Consider the following 25,401-nt stretch of genomic DNA (forward strand, 5'->3'; position numbering starts at 1 on the left):
GCCTGGATAGAGTGGATGACACTATCTTTGCTGGATGCCTGGTACCTTTTGAAATTATAACTTGTAGCAACTACATCGCAAAAGCTGATGCCTACATTGCAGATATCACCAAAGAACAGCGATTAACAATGTTATTTTACAGCTGAGTGCAAAATCCAGGCTTTTATATTATTTAACTCTTCATAAAATGTCTCAGCGTTCTGAAGTTTAAAAAAAAATGTCAGTTTGCATAAAATGAGAAAAAGATTAATAGGTTTAGTTATTGTAGGTTCTAATATAATTTTGAAGTGATCCCAGGAATGAGTGACTTATGATGGGCGTTTGATGGCACTGGGCCTGGACTTGCTGGCGTTTAGAAGAATGAGGGAGGACCTCATTGAAACGTACCAAATGGTGAAATGCTTGGATAGAGTGGATGTGGAGAGGATGTTTCCACTGGTGGGAAAGTCTAGGACTAGAGGTCATAGCCTCAGAATTAAAGGACATTCCTTTAGGAAGGAGATTAAAAGGATTTTTTTTAGTCAGAGGGTGGTGAATCTGTGGAATTCTGCCACAGAAGGCTGTGGAGGGCAAGTCAATGGTTATTTTTAAAACATAGATAGATTCTTGATTAGTACAGGTTTCAGGGATTATGGGGAGAAGGCAGGAGAATGGGGTTAGGAGGGAGAAATAGATCAACCTTGATGGAATGGCAGAGTAGACTTGATGGGCCGAATGGCCTAATTCTGCTCCTATCACTTATGACCTTGTGACCTTATGATTTATGAAGTAAATGAATTTTTGATGCTGGTTAGACAATTTTGCCATGTTATTAAAAATTACAATTAGAGCAAAACTCATTTTAATAGTTGTGTAACATTTGAGTGTAACTTTACTCTAACAGTAAGAATTTATTCACAGTGACTTTCCATCTCCTAACAAATCCGAGATACACACAAATTCCATGCAAGGAGCTAAAAATATGGCTTCTCAAAATTGTTACATCATAATGTAATGATCACTCTTAAACCCAAGGCTTTTTAATCAGGGAGCACAGGTTGTGAACCTTCAGTTATTTTATAGTAACTTCTGACCAGTGATGCACAGCAAGTTTGTAATAAACCTGATTATTTGCATCAATGCATCAGGTGTATTAAACAGGCAAATTATCCCCATAAAATATAGATTCGTACTATTTGTAATTCTAGTGAACTTGCCACAATGACTACTAAAGATTATTTTATTTGTTTAGTTTAGTTTAGAGATACAGCGCAGAAACAGGCCCTTCGGCCCACCGAGTCTGCACCGACCAGCGATCCCCGCACATTAACATTACCCTACACACACGAGGGACAATTTTACATTTACACCAAGCCAATTAACCTACAAACCTGTACGTCTTTGGAGTGTGGGAGAAAAACTGAAACTCTCGGAGAAAACTCACGCAGGTCACGGGGAGAACGTACAAACTCCGTACAGACAAGCACCCGTAGTCAGGATTGAACCCGGGTCTCTGGCGCTGTAAGGCAGTAACTCTACCGCTACGCCACCGTGCCGCCCATATATTGCTGTTTATTCCTCCTTTCGTCTGTCTTTATAATACCTAAAATATTTGTCGTTTATAACCAAGAAGAAAGCTTTCGATTTGAAATATTATGAATTCACACCATATTTGACACTGTATTTCTGAAGCAGCCAGTTTACACACATTCTTTCCTGAGGTATGACGGTCCTCTTCGACTCATTTGTGGCTCTGTTTTTAAGACATATATTCCTTCCAGAGCACAATACTTGAAACTGGAGTTCTATCATATCATTCAAAGCAAAAGACCTTTATAAACGCAATATTGTGTATTCATGACACATGTTGATTAGGTTAATGGCTTGAGCATCATTCTATACATTGCAGTTTTGCCCCATAGAAAGAGAAATTGGAGCTTACAATCTTCCAGTTTACATAATTCCTGGTGCATTAAGACACTGATTCATTGCATCTTGATTTTTAAGAACTTTGCAACTATGAGGAGCATATGGTATTGAAGAAATGTTTGCAGTGGTATCCATTTCAATGCTTTATGTCTTAAGGCTGCTTTGTCGTCAGGAAGCCTGGATTCCTGATGTAAACATTTGAAGACAAGATCCTTGATTCTCTATTGTACAGTGACACCATATTATAGATACATGTCAGGTTTTGTCGCCTGCAAAGTATCCTGTTTGAGATCATTTTATGGAGAGTAAGGCATTGAGACCATTATTCCATATCTTAAACAGCTCCCAGCCCTGGAGGACATCTACAAAACACGCTGCGTCAGAATAGCCACTAGCATCTGTAAGGACTCCACACACCCATGCCACCGTCTGCTTGAACTCCTTCCATCTGGCAAACGTTATAAGGCCTTCTACGCTTGCACCTCCAGACTGAGAAATAGCTTTTTTCCCCAGAGCTATAAGTGCACTGAAACAGTCTGCTGAGTGCCCTCCCATAATGCCTATTTGTACTTTTACCTTATTTTTAATTTTAATTTTTACCTTATTTATTTATTTTTATAGCATCGATACGGAGGTTGCAATCTTAATCTCGTTGTTGTACTTGTACAATGACAATAAAGATATTTCATTTCATTATGCAGAATTGCTCTTCAGTTTCTGCCATATAACAGACAAGGACAGTACTTCCTCAAGATTTAATTCTTGCTTTCTCAGATTTCAACTTGTCACTTGGATTCAAAAATTAATGAGTGGCGGCAATGCCATGATTCCAATCAGGAACTAACTAACTAACTCGTGAGCTTTTTTTCTTTCTGCAATCACCTTATCTGTCCAATATGGTTGGCAACAATCAACCCCTCCACAACACCTCAGGTTGATGAAGGGTTGTTTACGAGTGACTGTGATGTGACCAGTAATGATCTTGGTGAAGATGAATACATCTTTTGCAAGTGTGATAGCAGCATGCACAGATTATGTTCACAACTAAAGCATTGTAAAAGGTGACATGTTAAGTGTTACAATACCGGTGAACTTCATCTAAAGGTTGTATCTCCTCATAGTGAGTAGGAATTGTTTTCGCACTTAACCCTTCCACATATCACTAGTCTCCCTCTCCCCTGACTCTCAGTCTGAAGATGTCACCTATTCCTTCTTTCCAGAGATGCTGCCCGTCCTGCTGAGTTACTCCAGCATTTTGTGTCGATCACCTCATAGTGAGTCTGACAGTTTTTTCATGAAGAAAAATTAAAGGGATATAATTTCTCCTCCATGTAAATGCTCAGTGTGTTTTGGATGCTCAGATAAATTTGGGATAAAATTGGTAAAGTTAAAAATTGCGATTAGTGAATGAACAAAACTGAAACGTGAATCTAAGTTGTAAGAGTATTTTAGTTCTGGCCTCATGGTTGTTTATGAATCTACATGTCCCAACATTTTTCTGCAGTTGTATCTTGATTCAGTAATTATTCGGAAATGAGTGAAGGAGCGAATATTATCAACCAGCTTTCTGGTAGTTGATTGAGGTTTGTTTCAACTTCCTTCACGTGTTTCCATGCACATCTTCCAATCTGCTTGAATGTACTTAAATACTGGAAGAGTTGAAATCAACAGATTCTTCTTGTCTTTTATGTGTGAAGTAAATGCATTTAAAAAATGCACTTAAAAAACCAATTGGACTCTGAGATGGCTTATTATAAACAATGACCTTATTGACAATTATTTGTTTGTTGTCAATTTTTTAAATTAAGAAAATTTATCAGTAATTTTACTTAAGATTCTTAATCCCTAAATTAGGTAGATACAATGTGAGATACAATATCAAGCACTCAGGTTAATAGATCTATGCTGGCGACTGATTTTCTGCTAAGGAAATGGTCACCCATCATGTATGGCTGCTGTAGCACTAGATTATTCTGTTGCATAGCATTTACAATTAATTTAGTATTATCTGGATGTACAGCACGGAAACAGGCCCTTCAGCCCACCGAGTCCATGCCGACCATCTATCACCTGTTCACATTAGTTCTGGAAAACCTCACTTTCTCATCCACTCCCTCCACAATAGGGGCAATATTCGGAGGCCAATGAACCTACAAACCTGCACGTCTTTGGGAAGCGGGAGGAAACCGCGGCGCCCGGAGGAAACCAATGTGGTCACATTGAGAACGTGCAAATTCCACAAGGCCAGCACCCGAGATCAGGATGAAAGAATACCTTGTACATCAAAATTGGATCCCAACAACAGTTGTTACTTTCAAAAGGGGGCAGGGCGAAACAGATAAAATATGGAAGATCTATAAAAGAATGGAAGGTATATTGTCTGTAAAACTTTCCTGAAGGAAGTGCACACTGATTTAGCAAATCATTGCACACAAAACAGGTACTGGTAAATAACCAACACATGAAACTCCCAAGAAAGTGGAGTCGTGAATTTAGCTGGAGTGTAAGATATAGCTGCCAAATGGAAACAAGTCCCAGAGAAAAGAATGGCTGAAATAAAAACACTTTGATGATTATCAGCTACCTCGAAAAATCAGTGAACACTGGCCAAATGGCCAGAGTGCAGATCATCAATTAATGTCTGAATGCAGAAAATGATGATTAAAAACCCTGACTGCGAGTTATGCTCATAGTTCTCAAACCAAAATTTACCTTTTCATTGTAGTCAAATAAGTGCACTTTATTTTGTTCATTCATGAATGTTAACTTCATTTTCTTCTACGAATTTGAGTTCACATCTCAATCAACGGTTTAAAGAAATGTGTTGGTCTGACGATGAACCGCGAACCCACCTCGAAGCAAACGTGAGAAAGAAAATGTTTCCACCGTGCTCCTGGGTACATTCAGAGTGACTTGTTAATAATTTGCCTAATGGAAATTAAGTTTCAGTCCAACTCACCAGAGCCTGTTTATTTCTAAATTCCTTCAATGGGGCAGGTTTTTATCAGATTTCTTGCTCTTAGACTGTAATGTACAATGCAGTTTCCTGACTCTCACTTCATTTGCTTGTCTGGTCACACTTTAGCAGCTTTATGAAGTGCTGGCCTGATGTTTGAAGGAAAATCCAAACCAATGTGTTGTTTTTTCTTTAAGAAATAGCAAATAAAATATATGTGTTGTATATTATTACCATCCTATTGCATGGAATGTTAGCAGTACTACAGAATTCACCTGGTGAAATTATTCACATATTTTAGAACATTCCATAAATCACACATTACACAGGCCACAGAGTTACGTTTACTATTGTTACATGTACTTCTTCTTGAGATACCAATAAGCAAAGTAGCCCATTCCACCGAGGGTTCCCATTAAAAATGAGGCACCAAAGAAAGAAGGCGGTTTTCTTTTCACAAGGCGGAATGCGTTGGGTAGAACAGCCGAGAGCAGCGTTGTGTGTATGTCTCCTAAAACCTTTCGAAATGCGGGGCGTTTCTGCACTCTCTCAAAATATGCTTGCAAATTGGGTCGATCTGCATTTCCCCAGTACTTTTTTGCCAGCCCCAGGAACTTGAGGCGATGTAACGTTGCTCCAAGTGAGATATCGGCTAGCGTAAAATCAGATCCGCACAACCACGTCTCACTCTCCTGGTCTAAAACACAAAGGGGTACAAAGTATTTGCACAAAGTCTTGCCTTTCAAATGTCAATATTACAGTGTTGTTACATACTTAGCATTTCTGAAAGCAATATTTGAACATGAAAGGGCACAAATAACATGATGCTAAATTAACAATTCAAGCAAAATTTCAATCCTTGCACCCTAGGTTTTGTTTTCGGGTGCAGAAACAAGGAGCCACAGATTTTAGGCTTTAGCTTTAGGCTTTAGAGATACAGCGTGGAAACAGGCCCACACCACCAGGTTAAGGAACAGAAAATTCTCTTGAACTTCCTCCTCCACTCCATCTCCCAAAATGATATATCAATAAACTATAGTCATTGGCCTCTACTCTAAGGGAAGAACTCTCTACTCTTTTACTTTAGACTTTAGCGATACAACATGGAAACAGGCCCTTGAGCCCACCGAGTTCCTGCCAACCAGCGATCATCCCATACACTAGCACTATCCTACACACTAGGGTACAATTTACAATTTTACCGAAGCCCATTAACCTACAAACCTGTACGCCCTTGAAGTGTGGGTGGAAACCGGAGCACCCGGAAAAAATCCACGCCGTCACAGGGAGAACGTACAAACGCCCTACAGACAGCATCCGTAGTCAGGATCAAACCCGGGTCTATAGCATTGTAGGGCAGCAGCTCTACCACTGTGCTACCCTCTAATGTTGGTTCAAAAAAATAAGACACAAAATGCTAGAGTAACTCAGCGGGTCAGACACCATCCCCGGAGAATATGGATAGGTAACGTTTCGGGTTAGGAACCTTCTTTAGACCTGAGGAAGGGTCCTAACCCAAAATGTTTAACCCACTGAATTATTTCAGCACTTTGGGTCTTTTTTTAAATGATGCATATGAGAAACTTGTTTAAATCTAAATGATTGTCGACTGGAGTCAAACAAAATTCTTAAACCAATAATCTCAGCTCCAGGAGTGAGTGAGTTACAGAGTGCCAGAATGCAGTTTATTCATTAGTCAGGGCATGGTTGCATTGCTTGCAAAATCTGTGCAAAATGCACTTTAAAATCGTCATGTGCAGCCTTTACCTTTAATTACCGAATAAAAACACGTCAATGTTATTTAGCAATCAAAATCACGATGTGCTTTTGTCGTCATGTTAATTGTCATAAAATTTGATGTTTGTCTTGATTTAACCAATGCATGGGTGGTCCATATTTCCCCTCCACAAAATGCTGATCTGCTGAAGTTATTCAGCAGGTCAAGCAGCATCTGGGGTGGGGGGCGGGGGGATGGATAGAAGATGTTTTGGGTCAGGACCCTTCCACATATCTCTTGTATGATTTCCACTTCAAGAGGCTGAGATTTAGAATTTGCTTGACTTCACGATCACTGTGCATTATTCTCTCAGCAGTCTTGTAAATCATTCTACTTGCCAAATCAATCTTTTCCAATGCTACTTTTCTATCGCTCTGCTCAGTGAGACTATCCTGAGTTGGATTAATCTTCTTGCTGTCCAACTATAGCCCAAGCAGCAATAACATTTGCTTCTCTTACCATTCATACACCTTGTCCTCACAATAGTCCCCAGGATATCCAATCGTGCTCTGCCCTGATTTCACGATCTTCAGATGTACCATTGACTTTCATTTGGGAAGATTCTCTACATCTCCCTCTATCTCTACAACTTTCAACACAACCTCTATTTTCTCGAATTAATTGTCCAACATTTAGTCTTTTTAATTTTCACCTGCTTTGAGAACACAGCCCTCATTGTAGCCTCATGGTGAACACACTGTATTCCTTTCCAGGGGCACTATTTTCATTGCTTTCCAATGAACTTCATTTGAAATACTCAATACTCAATTTGGAAGATAGACACAAAATGCTGGTGTAACTCAGCGGGACAGGCAACATCTTTGGAGAGAAGGAATGGGCGATGTTTCGGGACGAGACCTTTCTTCGGTATGAACCAGCATCTGCAGTTCCTTCCCACACAATTTGGAATTTGTTTGTTAAACATCACATTAACCATTATTCCCATGAACAAGGTCTTAGCTCCCCAACCTTTATTTTCCTAATTAGACTTTTACTCCTGAAACACTAAGTGGGTCTTTTGTACACTCTTGACACAGATTTTTTTTATGTACTTGGAAGAAGGAACCAAAAACTGTTCTTTAAAGGCCTAAAAAATTATTATTGTTTGGCGTTGCCTCAAACCAAGACTCACTTCCATTAATTATCATGTAACAAAATTGTAAGAGTAACAATATCAGTTTTTACTTAAGTTAGTCACAGAAAGCTGGAGCAACTCAGCGGGATAGGCAGTATCACTGGAGAGAAGGAATGGGTGACGTTTTGGGTCGAAACCCTTCTTCAGACTTACTTAATTGACCACTTGTGGCCAATAGCAGTGTGGAAAAACGGTTTTGGTGCAGTATTACAGAAGAACATTTCAGAAGCAATTCTTACAATTTGCAGATAAACAGGTCATAAGACTGGATTATTTTATTTTCTTTCAATAATGGAACAACTGATTAAAAGTTAATGAAATAATAATGGACATAGTGCCACACTTGTGGCGGCACGGTGGCGCAGCGGTAGAGTTGCTGCCTTACAGTGAATGCAGCGCTGGAGACCTGGGTTCGATCCCGACTAAGGGTGCAGTCTGTACGGAGTTTGTACGTTCTCCCCGTGACCTGTGTGGGTTTACTCCGAGATCTTCGGTTTCCTCCCACACTCCAAAGAGGTACAGGTATGTAGGTTAATTGGCTTGGTACATGTAAAAAAAAAGTTATCCCTAGTGGGTGCAGGATAGTGTTAATAAATGGGGATCACTGGTCGGCGCGGACCCGGTGGGCCGAAGGGCTTGTTTCCGCGCTGTATCTCTAAACTCTAGGGGCTAACATTTCACCTCAGATTAAATAATATGCTCAGAAGGAACAAATAACAAATATTCAGATTCGAGAAGAACGATAACTTCGCAAGTTATCGTTCTTCTCGAATCGGAATATTTGTTAAGAAATTGAAAACTGAATGAAAAGCTACAACCTGCTGGTGCTGGAAATCTGACATCAAACTAATATTAGTTTATAGACACAAAATGCTGGAGTAACTCAGCGGGACAGGCAGAATCTCTGGAGAGAAAGAATGGGTGACGTTTCGGGTCAAGACCCTTCTTCAGACTGAATCGATTTTGACCCGAAACGTCACCCATACCTTCTCTCCAGAGATGCTGCCTGAGTTACTCCAGCATTTTGTGTCTATCTTCGGTTTAAACCAGCATCTGCAGCTCCTTCCTACTAATATTAGTTTAGTTTAGTTTAGACATACAGCAAAGAAACAGGCCCTTCAGCCCACTGACCAGCGATCCCCATGCACTATACAGTCTGAAGAAGGGTCTCAACCCGAAACGTCACCCATTCCCTCTCCCCTAGATGCTGCCTGACCTGCTGAGTTACTCCAGCATTTTGTGATACCTTCGATTTGTACCAGCATCTGCAGTTATTTTCCTACCCATACACTAGTACTATTCTCCACACACAATAGGGACAATTTACAATTTACCAGGCCAATGAGCCTATAAACCTGTACGTCTTTGGAGTGTGGGAAGAAACCGGAGATCCTGGAGACAACCAGGGAGAACGTACAAACTCCGTACAGACAGTACCTGTAGCCAGGATCGAACCCGGGTCTCTGGCGCTGTAAGGCAGCAACTCTACCGCTGCACCTCAGTGCTGCTGTTATTGTGTCCAATATGGATGACGCCTTCATTGGGGCATAATATTTTCACACAATGCCTGATACGGTTTTATCTGTTTCACTATCCATCCATGTTGCTTGACATAGCAAAGTAATAGAGCCGTACAGCACGGAAACCTTTACAATAGACAATAGACAATAGGTGCAGGAGTAGGCCATTCAGCCCTTCGAGCCAGCACCACCATTCAATGTGATTATGGCTGATCATTCACAATCAGTACCCCGTTCCTGCCTTCTCCCCATACCCCCTGACTCCACTATCCTGAAGAGCTCTATCTAGCTCTCTCTCGAAAGCATCCAGAGAATTGGCCTCCACTGCCTTCTGAGGCAAAGAATTCCACAGATTCACAACTCTCTGACTGAAAATGTTTTTCCTCATCTCCGTTCTAAATGGTCTACCCCTTATTCTTAAACTGTGGCTCCTGGTTCTGGACTCCCCCAACATTGGGAACATGTTTCCTGCCTCTAACGTGTCCAATCCCTTAATAATCTTATATGTTTCAATAAGATCCCCTCTCATCCTTCTAAATTCCAGCGTATACAAGCCTAGTCGCTCCAGTCTTTCAACATACGACAGTCCCGCCATTCAGGGGATTTACCTAGTGAACCTACGTTGTACGCCCTCAATAGCAAGAATATCCTTCCTCATATTTGGAGACCAAAACTGCACACAGTACTCCAGGTACGGTCTCACGAGGGTTTTGTACAACTGCAGAAGGACCTCTTTGCTCCTAAACTCAACTCCTCGTCATAAAGGCCAAGATGCCATTGGCTTTCTTCACTGCCTGCTGTACCTGCATGCTAACTTTAAGTGACTGATGAACAAGGACACCCAGATCTCTTTGCACATCCCCATTTCCTAACCTGACAACCTTTTCAGATAATACCTTTGCACCTCATAATTTAAATCCAAATACTTCTTTGTTACAATGTCATACCTGCAGGTTCGTGCTTCACCTGTTCGAGTTCTGTTTCCACTTGATCTAAAACTTTCCCTAACTCACTCAGAATTTTCATCAGGTTGTTCACGTCATCATGGTCCAGTATCTTGGCCTGCACAGAACATGAAAGAAACTGGATGTTATTGCGGTCGAACCTCGTGTGAAAATTGAAAGTGTAGTGGAACTCTGGGATACATGCTTAATTTCTATGTTTAATCAGTTCTATATTTTTGTAGAACATTATAAACATGCTCTAAGATCTTAATTGCTGCAGTTTGTGTTTCTAAATCCTTGAAATTGTGTTGCACAAGAGAGCCTTGTTATGACAAAATGTTGTTGTCGTGCATCATTCTTGTGCTCAAGTTAGAATTTCTATTACTGTTTATGCTGCAATTTTAGTATCAATCTTTTGACAGATAAAATAATTATTCTCCAAAATAGACAATCTACATGTCTGATATATAGTATGGAGTCATAGAGTCATGTAGCAATAGACAAGAGACAATAGACAATAGGTGCAGGAGGAGGCCATTCGGCCCTTCGAGCCAGCACCGCCATTCAATGTGATCATGGCTGATCATTCTCAATCAGTACCCCATTCCTGCCTTCTCCCCATACCCCCTGACTCCGCTATCCTTAAGAGCTCCATCTAGCTCTCTCTTGAATGCATTCAGAGAATTGGCCTCCACTGCCTTCCGAGACAGAGAATTCCACAGATTCACAACTCTCTGACTGGCTCTTTGGCCCATCTTTCCCATGCTGATGAAGATGCCCCATCTACACTAGTCTTACCTGCCTGCGTTTGGCCCATTTCTCTCTATTAATTAAAACTAGGAATATTGCCAAATTCGTTATTATTGAGCAAAATTTGTATCTGCAAATGTTGCCCGTTCCATAACTTTGATAAAGCATTGTACGTCACTGAGGTAGTTGTGTCCGATGTGGATGAATCCTTCATTGGGAGATAATATATTCACACAGTGCTTGATGCCAAAATTCCTTAATGGGAACACAAAAGGTCACAATAGGAACAGTTCCCAGGGCCATCAATTCTGGGAAAATGGCAGAGCATTGTGTTTGTCTAGGGTCATGGACTTCTGAAACTTCATCCACAGTCCTGGAGGAACACCAACCTTGGTCTGGGCCTCTTTTGATCCACCAGCTGTCTCTCCACGGGTCAGGTTTGCAAAGGAAGCCATTGCTGTGTTCCTGCCCAGCGCCCTATCAATATCATTGGAAGCAACAATATGTCGAATCAAGGACCTGCAGATATTGGTTTGCAAAATACACTTTGCTAGAGTACTAGAGTAGCTCAGCGAGTCAGGCAGTATCTCAGGAGAACATGGATAGGCGACCCTTCTTCAGACTGATTTGCTTCATCCGTGTGGATCCCACCTCATCAGTTCATAGGTTCCAGCAGCAGAAGTAGGCCAATCGGCCCATCAAGCCTACTCCGCCATTCAATCATGGATGATCTATCTTTCACTCACAACCCCATTCTGCTGCCTTCTCCCCATAACCCCTGACACACTTACTAATCAAACCTAACCAACCATTACGTTACCTTCTCCCCAAATCTGAACTGGTGTAAATGTGAACTTGATATGTTAGTATTAAAACACTACGGATTTAAATTTCTATGTGTTAGTTTGTTTCGCTGTTGTCCTGGCCATTGCAGTTTATGACGATATACTTCTTCCATCCTGCCTACATAAGGTCTTCTTCATATTATGCTGATCCAGTGACAGGTTGAAATGTGACTGGTGCTTCATGTTCAAAAATTAGCGACATGGACAAATAACATTCATGTTTTACCTGCAGGTGCGTGGCCCTATCAAAATGTCGCAATCGGGACAATCTGAAGCGATTTTAATTTAAATTAAGATGAAGGAACTTTGTGGACTCTCTCCAAAGTCTTTTTTTTTTAAACAAGTAACTTCTTCAAATAACTTCAAAGTGGATGTAAAATATACCTTAGCTTCCTAGTTTCTAGGTATCTCATTCTGACGGGTAGACACAAAATGCTGGAGTAACTTAGCGGGTCAGGCAGCATCTCGAGCGAGAGAGAAGGAAAGGGTGACGTTTCGGGTCGGGACCCTTCTCATTCTGACAGCTCTCCTTCCACCAATGTTAGATCTAGTTTCTCGGTGGGTTTAACCGAGGGGAGAGTATTTTATGTCAGTAATTGGCATTCTCTGTGAAATGTTCTAAAAATCCCCTTCTTTTTAAAAATTCCCTTATTTTTACCACCCTGTGTAGAAACAAAGTCCATCTTCACACCGAGGACATCCTTCATTATGTTGCTAAATCGGATAGATGCAGAACAGAATAGCTCAACCCACTTTATCTCCAAAAACGTGCTGAAAGACAACTTGGTTTGCATTACCATTAGTTTTTTTTGTTTGGAAAGATATGGCTCTGTGAGTTGAGGTTGTTCTTGGTCGAGCTTCAACAGTTCTGCTGCAGTGTTTACTAAATGCCCTGTTAAAAGGAGAGATAAGAATATTTGTACAATCACACCTTGTGCAGTACAGTAAAAAAATAATAGTACAGAATAGTGTAAGAAATCATGCCCTTAAGTTCATAAGCTCTAGACAATAGACAATAGACAATAGACAATAGGTGCAGGAGTAGGCCATTCAGCCCTTCGAGCCAGCACCGCCATTCAATGCGATCATGGCTGATCACTCTCAATCAGTACCCCGTTCCTGCCTTCTCCCCATACCCCCTCACTCCGCTATCCTTAAGAGCTCTATCCAGCTCTCTCTTGAAAGCATCCAACGAACTGGCCTCCACTGCCTTCTGAGGCAGAGAATTCCACACCTTCACCACTCTCTGACTGAAAAAGTTCTTCCTCATCTCCGTTCTAAATGGCCTACCCCTTATTCTTAAACTGTGGCCCCTTGTTCTGGACTCCCCCAACATTGGGAACATGTTTCCTGCCTCTAATGTGTCCAATCCCTTAATTATCTTATATGTTTCAATAAGATCCCCCCTCATCCTTCTAAATTCCAGTGTATACAAGCCTAATTGCTCCAGCCTTTCAACATACGACAGTCCCGCCATTCCAAATCTAGGAGCAGAAATAGGACATCCAGCCCATCGAGTCTCCCCCGCCACTCCAATCATGGCTGATCTATCTTTCCCTCTCAGCCCCATTCTCCTCCCTTTGCCCCAGAACCCAACACCTGTACTAATCAAGAATCTGTCAATCTCCGCCTTAAAAATATCTATTGACTTGGCCTCCACAGCCGTCTGGGGCAATGAGTTCACCCTCTGACTAAAGAAATTCCTTCTCTTCTCATCTCCTTTCTAAAGGTACGTCCTTTTATTCTGAGGCTCTGGCCTCGGGTCCTGGACTCTCCCACTAGTGGAAACATCCTCTCCACATTCTCTCAATCCAGGCCATTAACAGGCCATGCTATAAAATGTATGCTTAATTATCACTTCATCAGTAAAATCCTAACAAAGTCGGTGAAAGCTGTGGAAAGGATAATTATGTCGCCATTATTTTATTTTTTAGGTTGACTAAATCAAGTGCTGTGCCTTGAAGCAATTTTGTTCAGAAAAAAAAATTGATTGCGATAGAAATCATTCAAGTGGGGTTTATCTGACTATCTGATTAATTGTGTATCATTCCGTGCGAACTGCCGTGAGCTTTGGCCAACTCATCGATATTGTCCGATTGATAAAATGTCATCTGATGCGAAATGAGATCACAGCAGAAACATAAACCTGCAAATTTAATCTTTTAGTTTAATCAATGCTATTTGCAAATTATGTTTTGTTCCTTCATTACATTAAACTTCATGTAAAGCTTCCTACACAGCAAAATGTTGCAATTGGAAATATAATTGGAGTGTATGAAGCAGTTGATAGGGTCTTTCAAACATTATGGGCTGTTTGCACACACCAACGCCATTTTATGTGCTTGACATTCTTATGCATTCTCACCAACCTTATTTAGAGTCATAGAGTGATACAGTTTGGAAACAGGCCCTTCGGCCCAACATGTCCCAGCTACACCAGTCCCATCTGCCAGTATTTGGTCCATATCCCTCCAAACCTGTCTTATCCATGTAACTGTTTCTTAAATGTTGGGATAGTCCCATTCTCAACTACCTCTTCTGGCAGCTTGTTCCATACACCCACCACCCTTTGTGTGAAAAAATTATCCCTCTGATTCCTATGAAATCTTTTCCCCTTCACCTTAAACCTATGTCCTCTGGTCATTGATTCCCCTGCTCGGGGGAAGAGACCCTGTGCATCTACCTGATCTATTCCTCTTATGATCTTATACAGCTCTATAAGATCACCCCTCATCCTCCTGCGCTCCGAGGAATAGAGTCCCAACCTCTGCGAATTGCTCAGACATTCTAGTCCTAGCAACAGCCTTGTAAATCTTCTCTGTACCCTTTCCAGCTTGACAACATATTTCCTATAACACGGTGCCCAGAACTGAACACAATCCTGTAAATGTGGCCTCACCATCGTCTTGTACAACTGCAACATGACCTCCTAACTTCTATAGTCTATTTCCTGGCTATAGTCTAATGTTAGGCTAAATATACTGATTGTAGAACATGACTAGTGGATCCGCGCAGATGGATTAACCCATTGTACAATCTTGGCTAGGTAAAGCAAGTAATGAAACTGATATTTAAATGTCATGAATTACGTCTGAAACAAAAATAGTATTAACTCCAAAGTCTAGAGTCCTGCAGATGGCGAACGAGGATCAAGAACAGGGGTACACAAGTCCATTAGCAGATTGTAAAACAAAAATATGAGTAAATAAATAAGAATGAAATAATGGCTAGAACAAACCCAATTTCAAGAATAAAGTTGAGTTTAGTTTAGTTTAGAGATACAGCGCGGAAACAGGCACTTTGGCCCACTGAGTCCATGCCGACCAGTGATTAGCACATTAACACTACCCTACACACACTAGGGACAATTAGAATTTATACCAAGCCAATGAAGCTATAAACCTGTACGTCTTTGGAGTGTGGGAGAAAACCGAAGACCTCAGAGAAAACCCACGCGGTCACAGGAAGAACGTACAAACTCTGTACAGACAGCACCTGTAGTCGGGATCATGCCCGGGTCTCTGTCGCTGTAAAGCAGCAACTCTACTGCTGCGCCACCGTGCCGACAAGTTGTGCAAGGCCAGGTTAAATGTGGAGTACCACACTCTTTGGATAACTTTACCCAAAACCAGTAATGTATTCTGCACTGCATATGTAAATAATTATTTACAGGTTAGGCCTGGTAAAAGTTGACTTTTTAACTGGGTATTGATTTGAAAAACTTGCCTCAAGTTTTTTTTTTCAATAATAATATAGTTAAGTTTTAAGACGTTTATTTCTTCTCCTGATGCAAAGGACGTCAGTTCTGCTTTTTAATATGTCTGTGCCTTTTAATTGTTTGAGTATTGTTCGTATATTCTGCGCTGTGATGTCCATTGATCAAAGTGATGAAGACAGAAAGTACATGGGGAGTTCCCAAAATCTTCCTTTTGTAAATGGGGGAGACAGATCTGCACTTACACCTGTAATCATGTCAATTTCCTGCTAGTCAAATTAACTGACCCAGGTAACCCTTCCCACACATCGCTGGCTATTTCGTCTCAGTTTCCAAATGTCTCTTTGGCCGAGGAGACTGGCACTTAGGAACAGACAGCTTGCAGAACAGAAATAGCTCCTCGCGTGGGTGTGAAGGTCGTTACTAAATCAAATGTTGCAGAATCATTCCAAACCACCACCAGTCACAGGCATCAAATCAGGCAGTCTATCAGTTATCCACAAAGCACATTTGTATAAGGTCATAAGTGATAGGAGCAGGATTAGGCCATTCAGCCCATCAAGTCTACTCCGCCATTCAATCATGGCTGATCTATCTCTCCTTCCTAAACCCATTCTCCTGCCTTCTCCCCAGAGTGCACGGTGGCGCAGCGGTAGAGTTGCTGCCTTACAGCGAATGCAGCGCCGGAGACTCAGGTTCGATCCTGACTACGGGCGCCGTCTGTACGGAGTTTGTACGTTCTCCCCGTGACCTGCGTGGGTTTTCTCCGAGATCTTCGGTTTCCTCCCACACTCCAAAGACGTACAGGTATGTAGGTTAATTGACTGGGTAAATGTAAAAATTGTCCCTAGTGTGTGTAGGATAGTGTTAATGTGCGGGGATCGCTGGGCGGCGCGGTCTCGGTGGGCCGAAGGGCCTGTTTCCACGCTGTATCTCTAAATCTAAATCTAACCTCTGACACCCGTACTAATCAATTGTAGTTATGCTGAGTAGAAGGTTTTTTGACCTGGTATGTCCATGCACATCATTTCCTCTGTGGAAAAGGGACATCAGTTCTACAGAGTATCGTTGTCACTGATTAACGGTGACCTTTTACAGACAGGGTGGTCTATTGTTGTCTGGAGAAGTCCCAGAGAGTACATCCATACGATCCTGTTCAATATGATAGATACTAACCCACACCCCAATATTTATAGGGTGGGGAGTTGGGCATGTTTTAGTTTAGTGTAGAGATACAGTGTGGAAACAGGCCCTTCGGCCCACCGAGTCCATGTCGACCAGCGATCCTCCCACACCAACACTATCCTACACACACTAGGGACAATTTACAAATAAACCAAGCCAATTAACCTACAAACCTGCACTTCTATGGAGTGTGGGAGGAAACTAGAGTACCCGGAGGAAACCTATACTGTCAGAGGGAAAATGTACAAACCACACAGACAGCACCCATAGTCAGGTTCGAACTCGGGTCTCCAGCGCTGTGAGGCAGCAACTCGACCGCTGCAGCACTGTGCAGGCAAGGGAAATGTAAATATTCTATTCACAGGAAGGGTAGGTCCTGTTTCCCTGCTGTATGCCTCCATGACTCTAACTACCTGGTTAAAGTAATGAATCTGACGGAAAAAATGTGTAATATTTACATTAAGCAAGCATTTCTAACCTCCCAAATTGGAATGGTATATCTTTTTTTAAAAACTAATAACTAAACAGAAAATATATTTAGATTCCTTTGAATGGGAGTGTAGGCTGGAGCAAAGATTAATCCGATAACAATGATAATTAGAACTTGACCCCGATATGAATTTTGAAAAAGGCCTGCTGCTGTTAGCTGTCTCAGTTTTGGAACATATCATGTGGGTGGCTCGAAAAACAGGAAAATATGTGTCATTTTAACTGATTCATCTAGACATGCAAATATCTTGAGAACATTTCTGTCGAAACAAGTTCAATTAACCTCAAGGAACCATGAGAAAAATAGTCATTATCGTTATGCTTCAGAAATAGCTTGTCAAGTTATCATCAAATCCCAGAAGAAATGACCATCTAAAATATTTAATAAATAAATGTTTATCAGAACATTTTAGCCAGCAGTTGAGACACTCTGCTAAAAATGTCCACAAATTATTAAGTAAAGAGTTATGCTGAAGACTGAAGAGATTCCTCTGTCCTTGTATGGTGGTGGTGGTGAATTGGAAAGATCAACGGGTTAAAACGCAAGTAGACTATTGTGTGACTTCATTGCACTGGAATCTGACAAAAATTATGTTGGTGGATGAGACAGCCAATTTCCACCATGAGTTTAGTTGAGTTTAGTTTATTGTCACATGTATGGAGGTACAGTAAAAAGCTTTTGTTGTGTGCTAACCAGTCAGTAGCAAGACTCTACAGTGTACAGATACGTGATAAAGGGAATAATGTTCAGTGCGAGATAAAGTCCAGTAAAGTCTGATTAAAGATAGTCCGAGGGTCTCCAATGAGGTGAATAGTATCTCAGGACCGCTCTCTGACCAATTAATTTGTAGTGATGATATTTTTACAGAATGTTGGCCAAACGTAATTTCTCTCTCGTCTTTGATTAGCACCACAAGATCTTCTCTGTTCATCTGAACAAGTACATTGGATTCTGGTTTAATGTTTCATCTAGCATGGTTTAAGGATAAGAGGGAAGTCTTTTAGGACCGAGATGAGAACGTTTTTTTTCACACAGAGAGTGGTGAATCTGTGGAATTCTCTGCCACAGAAGGTAGTTGAGGCCAGTTCATTGGCTATATTTAAGAGGGAGTTAGATGTGGCCCTTGTGGCTAAAGGGATCAGAGGGTATGGAGAGAAGGCAGGTACAGGATACTGAGTTGGATGATCAGCCATGATCATATTGAATGGCGGTGCAGGCTCGAAGGGCCGAATGGCCTACTCCTGCACCTATTTTCTATGTTTCTATGTTACTGTTATCTTGTGCTGCCCTGTTGTTAAGAATAGCCAATTTGGGATATTCAAGGGCTCTACCAAGGGTTGTCCGGAACAACTGGACATCGAAGAAGAATTATGGGGAAGAGTTGGCAGTGTGCTGTGGTTGTTGGCAAGCAGCCCAGCGTAGGGGAAATGTTCATTCTGCTGGAAAATCCCAGGAGGAAAGAAGTCCAAATGAGAAATAGAAATCAATAGGTCCATCTAAAAAAACAAACTGAAGACAATTTTCACATAATTTAATGGATTAGCACCCTTGGCAGTCAGGTACAGAGGCAAACAGGAGGACTTAGAATTTCAGCATCACATAAATTGAAATTATTAGGTCGTGGGAGAGAGACAGACAGATCTCTAATTGCATCTTTGGGATTCTTTCCAGAATGGCATTCTGTTATAAAGACTATTAAGGCAGGATAGATGCCAAATGTTGGAGTAACGCAGCAGGTCAGGCAACATCTCTGGAGAAAATGGATAGGTAAAGCTTTGGGTTGGGATCCTTCTTCGGACTTTAACTATTAAAAGTGTTTACACTTTGTGCATTCACTTACTGCGGATTTCAGCTGTGGCATACTTTGGGATCATGGAATCCGTGGTCAATTCAGGATGAAGAATGCAGCCATGAGTGTAGGCGTCCATTGGAAGTGAATCGAGCAGGTCTTTAAAGTGTTGCATTCTGGGATAAATAAGGCTTCCTGCTTCTGGAATTAACCTTGGGTAGTTTTCTGAAGTGAAAAAAACATAAATCAGGCATTGCCAAAAATGACCTTAGCTCTTCTATTTAATTGGGATTATTTAATTACTAAACTTTATAACTATGTAATTATACTGAGCATTTCAATCAAAGAATTTTATTAAAAAATACACCCACACATAAAAAAATATTTTAATAACTTAACCTAGACTTGGAAAATAATACCTATAAAGATTTCACATAATTAACACCCACACATAGAAATCAAACCAACCATCCCCCGAAATTCCAAGCAGTTTCCAGAATTTATAAATTAATAAATGCTTCTATGGTTTTCCCGAGGCTGCAACCTTCCCCCCATTGACGAACTGTACACTGCAAGGGTCAGGAAGCTAGCGGGTAAGATCATCTCTGACCCCTCTCACCCTGGCCACAAACTCTTTGAAGCACTTCCCTCTGGAAGGCGACTCACGACAGCCAAAGCCGTCACAGCCAGACATAAAAACAGCTTTTTTTCCGCGAGTAGTAGCTCTAAACAATAATCAAAAGTCTGTATCTTCCTTTTGCTCTAGTATTTTATTTCATTCACCTGTTTAAACTATAACATTCTATTCTTAATGTTTTAATGTTTTATAATTTATTCTTAACTGTTTACTGTATGTTCATGTTGTTACTTGCGAGCGGAGCACCAAGGCACATTCCTTGTATGTGTACATAATTGGCCCATAAACTTATTCAATATCAATATTCAATAAAGGTCAAATTAAATTTATCGTTTCTAAATTAACGGATTCTTCCACGTCACCCTCAACAACATTCCTATTAATGAGTGAAAAATATCCCAGGAGATGAAAAATGTACCAAATAATTCAAGTGAACACGTTTGATAAACTCTGAGTAGTTATTTTTGATTAGTTTCTTTAAAGTAGTTTAAAAAAGAATTGTGCATTTCAAATATCAGTCATTTAAATGAAAATACTCACTAAATAGTGTTATCCTTTAAATAACTCATTTATATGGTCTGTAGCTATGCATGATTTTGATGCAACTTAATGGTTCATTTAGCGTTTATTTCCTCATCTACGTTTTTCAGGTGTCAGATATCAGTGAAAGAATCCCTTTCCTGATCTTCAATAGGGGAAATAAACCAATGACTTTGCTTTGCCAAGTGGAAATGGGAACTAAAATCTGCAAGCGCTGTTCTTTTGAAGGTAGTTCAATTCTATTTTTTTGTAATGTTCATTGTTTGTTTGAATTTCACGAAATGAGGTGATGTCTAACCACAGAACATAGAACAGTACACAGCAGGAACAGGCCATTCGGCCCAGAGTGGCACAGTGGTGGAGCTGCTGCCTCCCATGCCAGAGACCCCAGTCGATCTTGACCTCGGGTGTTGTCTGTGTGGAGTTTGACCCTTCTCCCTGTGACCACGCGGGCTTCCTCCTCGTGCTCCTTTCCTCCCAAATCCCGCAAGACGTGCGGGTTTGTCGGTTTAACAAATTGCCCTAATGTGCAGGGAGTGGTTGAGGAAGTGGGATAACAGAACTAGCGTGAATGGGTGATTGATGGTTGGGTGTGGATTCAGTGCGCCGATGAGCCTTTTTCCATGTTGTATCTCTAAACTAAAATAAACTAAAAATGATCCATAACCGTCCATTTCCTTCATTTTTATGTGCCCACAAAAACCTTCTTAAAAGCCACTATTATATCTGCATCCTCAACCACCACCCCTGGGAACACAATCCAGGCACCCACCACTCTCTGTATTAAGGATAGCGGAGTCAGGAGGTATGGGGAGAAGGCAGGAAAGGGGTACTGATTGAGAATGATCAGCCATGATCACATTGAATGGCGGTGCTGGCTCAAAGGGCTGAATGGCCTACTCCTGCACCTATTGTCTATTGTCTATTGTCTATTAAAAAACGCATCTCTTTGAATCTCTGATCTGAAAGCTATGCCCTCTAATCTTTGGTATTTCCAGCCTGGGATAAAGGTTCTGACTGTCTACCCTATTTATGCCTCTCATAGTTTAATATACTTCCATCAGGTCTCCCCTCAACTTCCAACGCTCCAGAGAAAGCAATCCAAGTTTGTTCAATATTTCCTCATTAATTTCCCAGACCTTAATGTCTGGATCAGAATCCTAGCATTTGTATCATGTCCTGTAAGGTAATAATAATATATTCCTTTATTCGTCCCACACCGGGGAGATTTACAGTGTGTAAGTATTCTCACCAGGTCACCCATCTCTGTGGTGGCATTTTAAAATCGATTTAAGGCAGAGCCTCCAATATACATTAGGATGAAGGTAGACACAAAATACTGGAGTAACTCAACGGGTCAGGCAGCATCTCTGGAGAGAAGGAATGGGTGACGTTTTGGGTCGAGACCCTTCTTCAGTCTGAAGAAGGGTCTCTACCCGAAACGTCACCCATTCCTTCTCTCCAGAGATGCTGCCTGACCCGCTGAGTTACTCCAGTATTTTGTGTCTACCTTTGATTTAAACCAGCATCTACTGTTTTTTTCCTAACATTAGGATGAACATTAGTTGCTTTGAAATTTGGAAGTATTTTGTGAGATTAAATTGATATGTGATATGACATTGAGGATAAGCATCGTTACCTCTGGCCAGCAGTTTGGTAGCAAACGTCTGGTGATCTGAAGATCCAGTGTCCTGCTCCACGAGCGACTGAGTGCAAGTGCAAAGTGCAGTCAGACACGTTTAGTTGAGGAGTCAAATCTATTTTGCATTTGGTGAGTTAGTGTGCATCTCAGTCAAATACCAATTGTCGTCACTCAATTTAATTTACCCACCAACACACTCCTCCTCACCGACGTGCTTGAAGCAAGCATTGTTGAAACAAACATTTTATATGCAAGTTGATCACAATAATATCCTTCTTTCATATAATCCCTAAAGGTTTTGGAGGACGTTTGGGGAAAATATAATCAATGTTTGTTTCTATTCTGTGACTTCACAGATTCTGTTAGACTTTAGATATGAGACTTTAGAGATAGAACATGGAAACGGGCCCTTTGGCCCATGTGGTCCCTGCTGACCCCCCCATCCCCGTACACTAACACTATCCTACACACGAGGGACAATTTTACAAGTTATCGACGTCAATTAATCCACAAACCTGCACGTCTTTGGAGTGTGGGAGGAAACCGGAGCACCTGGAAAAAACCTACGTGGTCACAGGGAGAACGTACAAACTCTGTACACACAGCACCCATAGGCAGAATCAAACCCGGGTCTCTGGCACTGTACAGCAGCAACTCTACTGCTGTGCCAGTACACCATGGACATCAAAGGTGGCGTATAATAACACAAGACATCTATTCAAACATCAATAAAACTAAAACTAAAGCAAAAGATGAACTCCATCATTTCTGTCAAATGTATACCATACCAAAGTCTTTTTTTCTTAAATTTCTTACATGTACCACTCATGTTGGCAGCAAAACAGGAGGTTAGACATTTCCAATGCTTCCCAAAACTCTGGTGCAATGTGCAGGGATGGAAAGTTAGGGATGGGTTGACCTACAGAGAAAACTGTTCTCCACTGAGGCACCCAAAGGCATGGACACTTTGGACCGATAGCTACATGTGGTGACGGTATCTTTCCTCCTTCACAATAATTCTCATATATTTATTGCATTTACTATTAATGGCTTAAGAAGAACATTTATTCTCTTATCTATTGTATTGTAATCTTATGTATTGATGAGTAATAAAACTTTACCTCCCACAAAGATCTTCTCCAGATATTCAATAATTTGGTTGTAATCACTGATGATATTATCGCCATGGATTACCACTGGCACTTCTTCACCTAAGTTCAGCCGCATAAACCATGGTTCTTTATGTTCAGTTAATGGCAAACTAACATCTCGTTCGTCACACGGCACGCCTTTCTCTGCAATTAGTAGACGAACCTGGAACAAAGAGGCATTTTTCAGGTGGCTTGTCAACGATGTGGAACAAATGTAAATCAAGGCTGAACAAATAGTGGGGGGAAGGGGATATCATGGAGTCATACAGCATGGAAGCAGGCTCTTCGGCTCAACTGGGTAGGAAAGAACTGCAGATGCTGGTTTAAATCGAAGGTAGACACAAAATGCTGGAGTAACTCAGCGGGTCAGGCAGCGTCTCTGGAGAGAAGGATCGGGTCGGGTCGGGTCGAGACATTTCGGGTCGAGACCGTCACCCATTCCTTCTCTCCAGTGATGCTGCCTCTCCTGCTGAGTTACTCCAGCATTTTGTGTTTACCTTCAGCCCAACTGGTCCATGCTGAACAAGAGACTCCATCTAAGCTAGTCTAATTTGCCTGCATTTGACCCATATCACCCTGAGCCTTTCCTATCCATGAATATGTCTTTTAAATGCTGTTATAGTTACAGCCTCAACTACCACCTCTGGCAGCTCGTTCCAAATGCCCTTTACCCTCTGCATGTAAAGATTGCCCTCAGGTTCCTATTAAATCTTGCCCCTCTCACCTTAAACCTATGTCCTCTGGTTGTTGATTCCCCTACCCTGGGTAGAAGACAGTGCATTCACCCTGTCGATTCCCCTCATTATTTTATATACCTCCATGAGATCACCCTGCCTCCTCCTGTACTTCAACGAATAAATCCCTAGCCTACCCAAGCCCTCTATATCTCAGGCCCTTGAGTGATAAATCCTCTCTGCACTCTTTACAGCTTAATGACATCTTCCCATAGTAGTGTAAGAAAATAACTGCAGATGCTGGTACAAATCAAAGGTATTTATTTCACAAAATGCTGGAGTAACTCAGCAGGTCAGGCAGCATCTCAGGAGAGAAGGAATGGTTGACGTTTCGGGTCTTCCCATAGTAGGGTGACCAAAACTGAACACAAATGCGGCCTCACCAACGTCTTGTACAACTGTAACACGATTAACGGTGGTATCACAAATAAAGGTAATATTTAGTTTTAATTGGCTTAGTTTAGAGATACAGGGCAGAAACAGGCTCTTTGGCCCACCGAGTCCACGCCGATGGACAGCGATCCCCATACACTAGCACCATCCTGCACACAAGGGACAATTTACAACTGAGGCCAATTAACCTACAAAACTGTATGTCTTTGGAGTGTGGGAGGAAACCGGTGCACCAGGAGAAAACCCACGTGGTCACAGGGAGAATGTACAAACTCCGTACAGACAGCACCCGCGGTCGAGATCAAATCCGGGTCCTTGGTGCTGTAACTCAGCAACTCTACCGCTGCGACACTGTGCCGCCCATGCCATATGCTATGCATTATATAGCATTATATTATATTATACTATATAATTATATAATATAATTATATATTATTATATTATATAATATATTATTATATTATATTATATAATATATTATTATATTATATTATATTATATTATATTATATTATATTATATTATATTATATTATATTATATGTGCTATATAATTCTTGGAATATTTTGGCGATTTTGTAATGACCACTGTCTGATCCATCTCAGTGTTTCTACTGGTGCTTCCACCTCCACGGTCCCTCCATTCCTGCAGCTTCCATCCTCAAGTCCTTCTCATGTCATTGATTCTAATAAAGAATATTGGCATCAGACGCAAAAACTGAATCATATTTCATGCTGTGATAAATAATATGTTGTGCAAAGATGCACATGGTTAATTTCTACAAGAAGGCTATGTGGATAGTTTGAGAGCTTTAACGTGCATGGCTACCAATGTTATTACTGGCACGGCGGGATTTATTTTTGAGACAAATAGTAAATTTGTGAAAATAAAGCCGACGTACATTTCACTCCTCCTTCACTGCAGTCACTGAAAGGAAACATGCAGGTACAGCAGGCAGTGAAGAAAGCCAATGGAATATTGGCCTTCTTAACAAAAGGAGTTGAGTATAGGAGCAAAGAGGTCCTCTGCAGTTGTACAGGGCCCTAGTGAGACTGCACCTGGAGTACTGTGTGCAGTTTTGGTCTCCAAATTTGAGGAAGTATATTCTTGCTATTGAGGGCGTGCAGCGTAGGTTTACTAGGTTAATTCCCAGAATGGCGGGACTGTCGTAGGATGAGAGGGGATCTTATTGAAACCTATAAGATTATTAAGAGGTTGGACATGTTAGAGGCAGGAAACATGTTCCCAATGTTGGGGGAGTCCAAATCCAGGGGCCACAGTTTAAGAATAA

The 25,401-nt window shown here is 41.2% G+C and overlaps 1 protein-coding gene across 1 annotated transcript in view; it reads right to left on the reverse strand.

Moving 5' to 3' along the window:
* Positions 1–713: 713 nt before the first annotated feature.
* gdap1l1 (ganglioside induced differentiation associated protein 1-like 1) overlaps positions 714–25,401 on the reverse strand; it is a 34,056-nt gene continuing 9,368 nt past the window's right edge. Inside the window, exons 2-6 of the mRNA XM_078419041.1 lie at positions 22,955–23,147; positions 19,066–19,239; positions 12,633–12,727; positions 10,244–10,358; positions 714–5,561 (exon numbers count right to left, since the gene is read on the reverse strand). Of these exons, the coding sequence (XP_078275167.1) occupies positions 5,218–5,561; positions 10,244–10,358; positions 12,633–12,727; positions 19,066–19,239; positions 22,955–23,147 (921 nt within the window). The 3' untranslated portion in view covers positions 714–5,217. The remainder of the gene's footprint in view (positions 5,562–10,243; positions 10,359–12,632; positions 12,728–19,065; positions 19,240–22,954; positions 23,148–25,401) is intronic.

Source organism: Rhinoraja longicauda, chromosome 22 (genome assembly GCF_053455715.1).
Source record: "Rhinoraja longicauda isolate Sanriku21f chromosome 22, sRhiLon1.1, whole genome shotgun sequence".
Taxonomy (NCBI): Eukaryota; Metazoa; Chordata; class Chondrichthyes; order Rajiformes; family Arhynchobatidae; genus Rhinoraja; species Rhinoraja longicauda.